Source organism: Crocodylus porosus, unplaced genomic scaffold, assembly GCF_001723895.1.
Source record: "Crocodylus porosus isolate Cpor-Errol unplaced genomic scaffold, CroPor_comp1, whole genome shotgun sequence".
Classification (NCBI taxonomy): domain Eukaryota; kingdom Metazoa; phylum Chordata; order Crocodylia; family Crocodylidae; genus Crocodylus; species Crocodylus porosus.
Window position 1 is genome coordinate 27,613,995 of NW_017728914.1, and position 11,833 is coordinate 27,625,827.

The window sequence follows — 11,833 nt, forward strand, 5'->3', positions numbered from 1 at the left end:
GGGGGGTGATCCCTGCTGCCCCATGCTGCATGGGGGACTCTGCCATGAGCCCCCCTGCCCACTCTCCCAGTCCTCCACCGTGGCAGCCCCACCCACTCCAGCTCCAGCCTTTAAGGCAAAAAAAACCCCCAAACCCAAGGCTCACCCATTCCTGCCTGGCAGGGGGTGATCCTGGCTGTCCATCACTGCCCCACACCATGTAGAGGGCTCCTCCATGAGCCATTCAAAGCCCTGAGGCCACTGCAGGTGCTGGTGACTCCCGTAGTTCTTTCGGAGGGGGGTTTCTTAAAGGGCTAGAGTTGGGGCAGGTGGGGCAGCCATGGAGAGGCTGGGGAAGCAAGGGGGGGAAATCAGGGGGCTTGTGGCTGAGCCCCCCATGAAGTGGGGGGAAGCAGGAATTGCCCACTCACCCAGCAGCACCCAGTGAGTAGGGGCTTTTTTTAAAACCACCAGGAGCTGGGACAGGTGGGGCAGCCATGATCAGGCCTGGGGGAATGGGCAGGGGATGGGACCTAGCAGGGGTTCCTCCATGGTCCCCTCCCTGCTCCTTCAGCCCCCCCTCCCATGTCTTACCAGCTCCGAGTCCATCTCCAGCTCCCTGCTGCAGCAGGCAGGGTCTGCCCAAATCAAAGCTCTCCAAATCTTTTCCAAAATCCATAGATTTGGACCTTTTTATTGGTCCCCTGATTCAATTCGGATTTGGAGATTCGGCCACCAAATCAGGTCAAATCTCCTCCGAATCGAATCGGCACCCAAGGCTTCACACAGCCCTAATATATATCTAGATCTAGATCTATCTAATAGACTTCTCTACTTAACTCTTTAGAATTTAAAGAAAAGAGATCAGAAAAACTGAGCCATGACTCCCTGCCTCCCTCCACCCACTACCCTTCACTGTGCCAAAAGAACAATAACAAATACGGTAAAAGTTTTGTTATCCAGCACCCATGGGGAATGGGGGGTGCTGGATAACAAAATATGCCAGTTTACTGAGAGGCCCAAAAAGGTGCCCTTGCCTGTTCGGGCTGCCATTTCTCCTACCACGTCCAGGGCGTCGCCCCCCTCCTGCGGCATGGCGGCCCCTCCTGCGGGCCCCGTGGGCCCTGAGGGACAGGGTAGTGGGCCCCACACAGCCTGCTATGCCCCAAGCCATGGGGGATCAGAGAAACTAGAAGTGCCACAGTGGGCACTTCCAGTTTCACTTTACCTTACAAACCAGCATGCCAGTGAATAGAAAATGCTGGCTTGTAAGGTGCAGGTTAGCGGAGCTTTTACTGTAATGACTTCGATAAACCAGATGGGTGGGGGAAGGGGGAGCTGCATTTGTGCTCTATTCAATATTAAATGATATCCTCAGCCATTCTACATCACCTAGGATGCATCATGGCCACCGAATTGGCCACAGGATGCATTGGCTGGACCCAGTATTTCAGTATTTTGCCAAAAAGCCAACTTTATTCATAAGGAAAAAAGTTCCCCCTGCCCTCCGTGCAACAGCTCTCAGTTTTGAGAGCTTCAAGTAAAAGCGATTCCCTATGTGAAAATTGTCAGGTCTGAATCTCAAACTGGATTCCCTCTATTAATCCTGGCATATAATAAATAGGTTTATACATGTTATTAACACATTTATAAATATGTATAAAAAACATATTCTTTTTCCCTTCGTTCTATTCTTTTGCAGTGTTGCCCTTTCCTTTTGTTCTACTTCATTACATCAGAAACTACTTTTCAAACAGAAAGAGCTGAGGGCAAAGTCAGGAAAGGAAGACACTCTAGTTTAGCAAATCATTTCAGATTTCTTTGTGACCAGATATGTATTTACCCTAGTTGATAACTGTCTATTCTTGACTTCAGTGCTGCGTGTAATTCTTCAAACATACTTTGATTACAGAAAGGCTGAATCACATCAGAACTGGAGATTCACTTCACGCATACCGTTTGTATTGCAGTGCAACATTCTGGGATGTTCACATTGACAGATGGTATTCATGCTGCTGAGAATGGTTTGGAGAAAATGAATGCGAGGCATCAGAACATGACGGTGCCTAGAAAGCACTTATTGCACCTTATTTTAGACTGTCCTGCTCTTCAGGTGAGCTTACCCCCATGGAAGATGGATTTGAAACACTCCTATGCTCATTTACATATACATTGCCCAGGCGTAAAGGCTACGGAATAGAACGAGGTGGAAAAGAAAGAAAATAAACGATGTTTCAATGTTTCATTTTGTTCCACCTGAGAGTAAACTGAGACGTTTCGAAATTTTTCATGAAAAACTTGCAAGACCAACCCACTCCACTACATGTTGTGCAAGGCAGGGGGCAATCAGGGTTGTTGATGTTAGGCATGGTAGGTTAATGCAATAAGGGAATCCAAACAATTTCACCTTGTAAACCTGAGTATCAGATGTGAGTTAAAATTTTGAAAAGTACTGAATCACTTAACGGCCTAAGTCCCACTGTCAAAAGTAATTGCTGCAATTCCAGGTGGGCTTTCTGCATTGTCACAGAGGTATTCCTTGGCTGGGCCATTTCCAAGCACAACCGGCCCATTCCCACTGACACGCTCTGGACCCAGAAGTATCCCAGTGGTTCTACGTAAGCAACAGCATACACCTGATAAGGGCATCCTTCACTGGAGGCTCTTGAGACTTCAGTCTCCACTATGATTGCTCCTGTGAAGAACCTTGGAATGACTTCATGTGCTTCTGGACTCAGGACCCATTCACAGGAGTGGGTCAGGCGGGCATGTTAGAAGTCAGAAACTTAGGTGGTTTCAAAGATTTTATCATCTAAAGCCTCAATTTTCACTGGTACATTCTGACATTTGTGTGTCCATAATGACTTGTGAACAGATATACAGCTAGACAGATGCTTGACTATCAAGACAGTAAAGATGTCAAGTTATTGTTGCATGTCTACTAACTAATATTATACTTGCAAACATTAGGTATAAACCTTAGTTATAAAGCTACGGGTGCAGTTACTTCCAGGAGCAAGACTGTCATGGGTGGGGGAAGCAAAAAATTTAAAAAAAAACCAAAAAATAAAAATATACACACACAAAACAAGCAACACAAAACAAGAAACTGAGCCAAACAAATAAAATAAAATGTCTGGAATTCATATGCTCTTAGCCAAATTTTCAAGAGGGGTGCGAAGCTATAGAGGGATGGGCAGCCAGTTACTTTTATGGGATGTCATGCAGAAGGGACTGGTAAAGGTAAAAAAAACAAAAACCCAAAGAAACCTGGCAGTGAAGAGAACAGGCAGCTTGCTTGGCTCCACAACATCTCTTTTGTGAAATCATATTATTCTACCACCTCATAACTATAGGGGTAAACACCACTACAACAGGAAATGTCTTTATTTTGAAACCCAACTTTATATATACAAATCTTTGAAAGTAAGATGAAAGTGGTATGTAAAACCTGCCAAAAATGTGTCACTATATAGCAAGAATTTTCCTAGCAAAATCAATGGTAGAACTCAGTCACTTCAGTGGGAAGAGATGCAGGTCAATGCTGAACATGTTTTGAAAATCCTTGCCCAAGTAAAAGCCACCACTTAAAATATAGGGATATCTGATATAACTTAATTTCTTAGTTAGAAAGAAGTAAGCAGGCTGAGGCAAATAGTTGCACAGCTGGAAACCTCAGGCAACCCAGTTTCTCCTTTGGCAATGGCCATAAGATATTCCCTCTACACATTCAGTCCCTCAGTTGTCTCAGCAACCTGCAAGACTTTCACACACAGAACAAGTTCAAAGGAAACAAGAGGACAATCTGTCCAAAGGGCAAATCCATTTGAAACTGACCTTTTATCGTCACAAACACAACAAAACCATGACGGTTTACAGCGTACTTCCCAGTATCTTGCATGTCTGAAGCAATTAAAACAGCTACCAGAACAAAATTAGGAAACCTATTAATCTGTTTAGTGGAGGACTGTTACCCACTTCACATTACACCAGGACAGATTAGGCAGACGACTGCGTGATCCAGAAAACATCTGTTAAACATAATCAAAATTAATGATAAACAGAATGAGTTCTTTGATGGTTGATTTTCAGCCAGCTGCCCATAATGATAGAAGAGCTGCTTGAGACAACTGCTAATCAGTTATTCATTCAAAACAGTTGTAGGAAGTGTGATTTGAACTCAGCTAGAAGCGCACTGGCTTGGACCTTTTATTTAACAGGTATGTACATGTGAACAAATTTTCTAGTTGCATAGCTGTCTTTCTGAGCCACGGTAGTGACACCAGTCTCTGACATCTGCCTCCCCTCCCTGGGGTCTCACATCACTAACTGCAAACACACAATTGCAAACACATTTTCTAAACTCCACCGGCTATTAGCCAGTTCCCCATGATTGTGTGCTTCCCTTTTCACTCTGTTAATGGTCACCAAGCAATCATAACTACCAGAGATATCTTGATGACAGCCTTATGGTCTTGGAAAAACAACTGATGAGGATTACTCGAAAACGGCCACTTACTGGAGGCATTGAGGTGTTCCCTCTCAGCTGCTCCACCAGCTGAAATTCAGAAGGCTAGAAGCAGTTAAAGGGAACCGCTAGCTTTAAAAATAGGCGAACAGTTGAACTTCGTCACCACGACAAATAACCTGTTCTCAGACCAAATGCGAGTCAGGTCTAGCATGTCATTTAGTAACAAACCTTTCCCAAATGTTGAACCCGAGAGAGAGATTACATTTGAGGTCATACAGAGAAGTCAAAAGTGTCATATATCCCAGCCTCCTAACTTTCCTGATTGCACCGCCAGTGTTTACCTCTTCCCTTTCTTGTAATCACTCGGCCACCTCCCCAGGCAATCTTTCAAAGTCCTCCCCTCCTGCTCGCTTTGCTGTTTCAAGACCAAGGTACACTACCAACTTTTATTTACAGTTTCTTTTAAGTAGTCGCATGGGAAGTGATCTGCCAGACATCTTATATGCAGCACTAGTCTGGGGGGGAAAGAATGTGCATACAAATGTCTTTTTGATTCATATGAAATTGAGAATCCTACCGCCCTTGTTAGCTGTATGTTGCCATTTTATTTCAATAAAATAGAACAGGATTTATTCATAGAATTTAAAGTACCTTTCATGACATAGATGAATAGTAGCTTAGCAAGCTATCATATGTACGCAGTATCTGTGCAAGCTCAGGAAAGGGTAAATATTAAGGCTGTGCGAAGATTTGGGTGGTGATTCAGAAGAGATTAGGCCCAATTCGGTGGCCAAATCTCTGAATCTAAATCGAATCGGGGACCAATTTAAAGGTCTGGATTGAATCAAAGCTCTCCAAACCTTTGGAAAAGATTCGGGGAGTTTTGATGATTCAGGCAGTACCCGGAGGCTGGAGCAGGGAGCTATAGCTGACTTCATACTGGTAAGTACTAGGGGCAGGAAAGTGGGGGGTGGGGGAGGGGACCATGGGGGTACCCCTGCCACCTCCCTCGACCCTCCCCCCACCACAACTCGGGACTTTAAAGAAAAGTGCCAGTGCTCACCAGGTGCTGCCAGGTGGGGGGAGCGATCCCTGCTGCCCCCCCACTGCATGGGGGGCTCTGCCATGAGGCCCCTGACCTCCCCTGCTCACCCAGCCCCACCCCACGGGTGCCCCGCCTGGGCCAGAGCTGGCCCTTTGAGGAAAAAAAAACACAAGAAAAGCTCCAGGACTCACTGCTCCTGATGCAGTCTCAGGGCTTCAGAGGCTCATGCAGAGCCCACCACGTGGTACAGGGCAATGGGGGGCAGTGGGGATTATCCCCTGCAGCGGTGAAACTGGTGATGCCAGGGGTTTCTCTTAAAGGGCCAGAGCTGGGGCACCCATGGGGGGGGGCTGGGGGGCTCATGCAGAGCCCCCCATGCAGCATGGAGCAGTGTGGGGCAGCAGGGATCACCCCCCACTTGGCAGCACCCAGTGAGCTGGGGCTTTTTTGTTTTTTTCCAAGTGCCGGGAGCTGGGGCAGGCGGGGCAGCCATTGCTGGGCTGGGAGAGGGATGGGGGATGAGCCTGGCTGATCTGGAGATTCGGGCAAATCAAAATCGGAACAACGATTCAAATCACTGAATCCAATCACTGGCCCCCAAATCAGCTGAATCCGAATCTGAAGCAAACACTAGCCGCTTTGCACAGGCTTAATATCTCCTTCTCTTATTAGTTCATGAAGATGATGTCCAAAGCAAGCCAATAATTAATGTCCTCTTCTGTTGCGTTCAAGACTGCAGTTTGTCTTAACAGGAAGATCCCAACCCCCAATAATTCGTGCAGCACGAACTCCAGCCAACTTGATCCTAGCACATTTTTTCCAGTCAGCTAATACATTTTTAATCAAGTGGCACTCATGGAAATAAAATTTAAAAGTCCCTCACATACCAAAAACTCTTCTACTATTCCGATGAAACAGTGCTTTTTCACTAACAACATCTGATGGGTGGTTTAAATAAGAACTGACAGGTAGATGTTAGGAGGTAGGCCCTTTAGACTAAGACAGCAATAAACTCTTTCAAGTTTTCAGATTCATATTTGTTTCAACAAGTTACTTCAAGAACATGCAACAGTGACAAATACGGTGGGAAAAAAAGAACAGATTTTTCCTACCTTTTCTTCTTGTGACTTCAAAGCTTCTGGATTCCTAGAAGGAAAAAGAGATGTTTTGTTGTTGCTGTTTTGAAGTACACAAGAATAATTGATAGGCAGCATGAACTTAATCCCCTAAAAAGTACTCTGTGTTATAGTGAAATGTTTATGATGATTTACATAGCTAATGAATTTATGATTTGAGTTTGTCCGTAAAGCAGTTAATGTATGATATTCCTTATTTAGTGAAAAGTTAGAGTGAAAAAGCAGAAAACCTTTATTTAAATCAATGTTGTATAATAAGATGGGATGTAAAAAAGAAGCTTTAATATATTAAATGTTTTCATTTTACTATAAAAATGGGCCCTTATCCTGTGGAGACTTACAAACAAGCTTAATTCTCAAATGCTCGTATAGTCGCAGATGAATTAATGGGACTACTGACGTGCTTAGAATTAGTCCTAAGCCGTGTAGATCTCTGTAAAAAGCAGCACCCTACATGGCATTCCTACTACTACTAAATGCAACTTCAAAAAAATATATATATTCAAAGCAGCTCTTAACATAGTCACTCTGATCCTTACATCCCACCTCTGAATCACAACCACAAGCAGCTATGTAGTAGACCATTTAATACAATATTGAGCAAATTATTCATGATTATTCATAAATCATTTTCAAAGAAGATAATCAATCACCCTGTCGCAACCAGCACCTGAATCGAGGGAGAAAGCTGAAAGATACAGTCAACACTTTCCCTTTGTAATGAGTAGGATTCACTGACCAGGGACTATCAGAGACCCTTAGGTTTATAGAATGAGGCCTATCAATTGCAAGCTTAAAAAGACAAATGACCCACATGTTATGTAAGCAGGCCGACGATTGTTTCAGCAGGTTGCTTATCCCTTATACAGACAGTACAGGTATTCCCTGAAGAGTACAGATTAGCGTCCACACCTGATTTCCATCAACCCAGAGGCTGAGATCTCAGTCCCTGTTTTACTGCATGCATTTGGGCCGATTTTGTAGCTCTTTAATTTTATTTTAATCTTCTGCCCCCAGATATCAAGAAATAGTTTTTTTCTTTTGACACCCGCTTCCTCAACTGAGTTAAATAGCTGAAGGGTATATCAGAGTCTTTTGATAGCTGCCCATAGTGAAGTCTCTTAAATCTTGAAGATTGTGGCTTGTTCAACCTCAGTTCATTCCCTTAGCATTTACTACTCTTCTTTATCTGAGAATAGAAATAAACAAAGTTTATTTCTTTTCTCCATCTGAGAATGAAGAAACAGCATGGCCTCCCTAAACAACTGGAGTTTCATGCCCACGCAATGCTCATTATGGTTTTTATATGGTCTTGGTTTGCCTTTTTTAAAAACCAGCGCATCTCTTTGGATCATATTTAGATTAAACAAAATAATATATGCTAGCATATACTTAAGGAACTACATCTATCTTATCGCCAACCGCCTGGTGCAGTCAAGGAAGTCTGGCATAAAGTGATGTAGAATACAGACAGCTCCCGTGAAAATGCATATAAAAAATGTTTAAAAATGTTTAAAGTGAGGGAGGAAAAAAGGGCAGTTTGGGAGGGCAGACAACAATAGTTACTAGTATCAATCCTGAAGTTTTTACACAGGCAATACTTCCATTAACTCAACTCTTAAGATTTAGACAGTATAATTACCTGTTTCACAAAGAGAAATAGCACATGATCTGGACATTCATTATATTAAAGTGTATATGACCAGAGATACACAAATGCCTTTTCTGGTATAGGGGATAGTGTCTTTTCTTCATTCATCTCAAGGGAAAAAAAATCAGATTTGCTTATTAACAGGAGGTAGTCCTTTCTAATGGGCCTGAATCTCTCTACACCCTGCAGAGGATCAAACCAGGTCATTCACATGGAGGTCATGACCAAAGCCCATCTCATTTGAACACTGGTGCACAGCCAACATGTCTTTTATGTCCTGTCCATTGTGAAGGAATTACAGCTATTAATGTATATATGGCATAAATGGTTCTTACCTTTGACTAAGGACTGGCAAGCTACCTTCTTAAAAAGTGTAGGGTTTCACCAGAGGGCTTGCTGTTCTGACAGGAGCTGCAGTGGTTTGCTGCATTAAAGTTTGCAGAAAGGCCAAAACTTGAATCGGCTGTTAGATCTCCAGATAAATAGCCAAACTCTTACAGCAAATTTGAGAAACTTAGATAAGAGTAGGGTAAGAGAAAACCAGAATCTGTTACTAGATATCCCCTTCATTTCCTTGAAGGTGGTACGAAGGCATTAAACCCCAATTCTGAAGTCTGAGTACGCCATGAGTATCAAAACCCAGATAGTTACTAATGCAAATGGCTTATTTATGTTGTCACCTGGCCCTCCATCTCATTTATGTATTTATTCTCGTCTTTGGCATCTTGAATATGAGCAATTCTAAGCTTGTCAGGGCAAGGGCTGCTTTTAACATTATTTGTCTGCACAGCACTTCCTTCAGTGAACCCTAATGTCTGACTAGCCTCCTTTAGTGGATGTTACGTAAGAAATGGAAAATAAGGACAAACATCAAAAAAATAAGTCTACTCAGATCGTCGACTAACGGAGCGCATAATTCTAAATCCTTTTGTTCCAGACCCTTGCCCTAATCCTTCAGGGGCAGTTCCTCAAGTGAAGGACTCAAGAAGTGGTGGCCTGTTGGATAGGGATTTATAGTGACGTGCTCATTTGTGTAAGAAGTTTGGGTATCTGACAGTTCTTTCAGTGATACTCCTTGCAGGAAAGAATGAGCCTATTAAGCCATGCTACTGTGAAACTTTGGAGCAATTATTTGAAATAGGTCATCCTCTTCCTCACTAAGGCAATAAAAAACTGGTTAGAAAAATCCATGTACGTTGTTAAAAATAAAATTATTTTTAGTTTTATATGTATATAGAAGCAAAGAACAAATATGGAGCAAAGAAAAATCTAAGTCAAACAAGAAAAATAAAGAAAACCACACAGAATTTGGCAAGGCTCAAAAACCCTAAAGCAGAGTTAGTCAGAAAAAAAAAAAAAGGAAGGGCTATATGTGAATGTATGCTTATAATCCTAGAAGAATGCAACTCCCAACAGATGTAACCTCCTTGATATAGAAAAATATGTAAAGCAGCATTCAGGATAAAGATAACCATTTTTAATCATTTATTTCTTTTATACAATTAAGTTCTGAAACATGCAGATAGTTTTGCACCAGGGACAACTCAAACCTTTTCAAAATATTGTAGGTGGAGAGGGGAAACATAGGTTAAAAATTCTCAAATCTATTCTGGTAGCCTCAGCCTCATACATGTGTTTTACACATTTTTGAAAAAGGGGCATTTTTAACGTTCTTCCAGAGCACCTCATTTTAACAAGATGCTTGAATTCTTCACTGTTCAAAGGTTTAGAGACTGTAACAGTAATTGTCACCATTACAGATGTAACACCCACACACCCTTGTGCTGTGTATGGCAGAGTGTGCGCCATTAGTTGTTGTGTATTGTGTGTGTGTGTGTGTGGGGGGGTTCTGTATTTACCGTTTTTCTTCTTTCCTTTTCTCGTCTGGTCTGTTGCCAAGAAGAAAATTTATTGTCTGGCCATATGGGCAAGATGGCCATGTGCTCTGCACATGGAAAGCTGGGACCTTCTATCTGGATAAAATCCTCTGGCCTGATCGGCCAGGGGGAGCAAAGACATCTTCAGGAAGACTGACTAAGAGGAAGACTGGAGTGTGGTACCCTGACTGGACAAGACTACAGTGATGTCATGCTATGAGTCAGCTGGTTTGAAGGAGACAAGCTGCTAGGACAGGGCTGAGCAAAATACGGCCCATGGGCCAGTTCCAGCCCACAGAGGGACTTGGTTTGGCCCACAGTGGGTCCCTCGGGTTGTGGAACATCCCACTGGCCCTGGGAGCATAGCAGGGCTGGAGCAACTCCATGGCTGGACTGCACTTTTATGCAGGCCAGGTGGCAGCAGCTTCTTCTGGTTCGGCTGTTCTGAAGTGTACACCCATGCTGAGCAGTAAAAGCTGCTGCTAGATGTGGGGGAAAAGCAGCTGCCTTCCCCTTACCGCTGTTGGGCTCTTCTTGCTGCAGCTGCCTGGATCCTGCACCCACGCCGCTCTGTGGCTCTTCTGCACTACCTTTGCTGCCCCACTGAGCAGCCCCGAGGCGGCAGTGATGGTGGCAGAGAGGAGCCACAGGGCAGCCTGGGCACGGTCTCTGGGTAGCTGCAGCAAGAAGGGCCTTGCAGCCGTGAGCGGGAGGTGGCCGCTTTACCCCTGTGCCTAGCAGCCGCTTCTGCTCAGCTGCTGTCAGTGCTCTGTGTGGGCGGATGGTCCAGAGCAGCACAGGGCGGGCTAGGGGTGGGTCACTGTGCACAGCTTCTGACTGCTTGGGAGCTTGTCCACTCCAGGTAGGGTGAGTCTGGAGCAGAAGCAGGGCAGGCCAAGGTCAGTGGTTGGTGCTGTTCATTCAGCTGCTGCACACTGGTGGCAGTGGCAGGGAGAAGCCACAGGGAACATAAGAAAGAAACAATCATAATACATAAAAAATTAGAAGAATTGTTTCTTTATTGGTAGATCAGTAAAATGGATAGAGGCACTGTGAAATTAATGACATGTGACTGGACACTTCTGTTACTCTTCTACTCTATTCCGCTTTAAAATACAGATCCTATTGAATGACATTTAGCTAAAGAGTATACATATACACGCACACATACACACACACACATGCACACTAGAGGTGCACCAATGCATTGGTCTGATACCTGATCTGCACCAATATAAAGAAAATTGGCCATGTCAGAAATTGGCCCCGTGCAGCCAGTAATTTGACAGACCAACGCCCAGTAGTGTGCGTAGCCGCAGCGCAGCACACAGGCATTGAGGAGTACAGCCCGGCAGCTTGAAGAACTGTGTGCAGCTGGTAAGTCCACTGTGGTGGAATGGAAGTGGAGAAGGAAGGGGCACACAGGGGGTAGATCAATGCCCCCCCACAGTGAGGGAGGGAGTGGGGCAGGGGTGGGGGCAGGCACTGCCTAGCCGGGGCAGGGTGGGTGGACGTGCAATGGAGCTGTGGCTCATCCAAGGGGTGCACAGGGGGCCTCCCAGATCTGCACAGGGTCGGGTGGGAGGGCTGCATCTTCAGCCCTCAGCAGCAGCCCACCCACCCCACCCCACGCAGATCCATGGGGCACACACCTCCCCCCGTGCCTCCCAGGAT

The 11,833-nt window shown here is 44.6% G+C and overlaps 1 protein-coding gene across 1 annotated transcript in view; it reads right to left on the reverse strand.

The window, feature by feature from the left end:
- LOC109309857 (follistatin-related protein 4-like) overlaps positions 1–11,833 on the reverse strand; it is a 277,145-nt gene that overhangs the window by 241,399 nt on the left and 23,913 nt on the right. Inside the window, exon 3 of the mRNA XM_019534729.1 lies at positions 6,608–6,641. Within this exon, the coding sequence (XP_019390274.1) occupies positions 6,608–6,641 (34 nt within the window). The remainder of the gene's footprint in view (positions 1–6,607; positions 6,642–11,833) is intronic.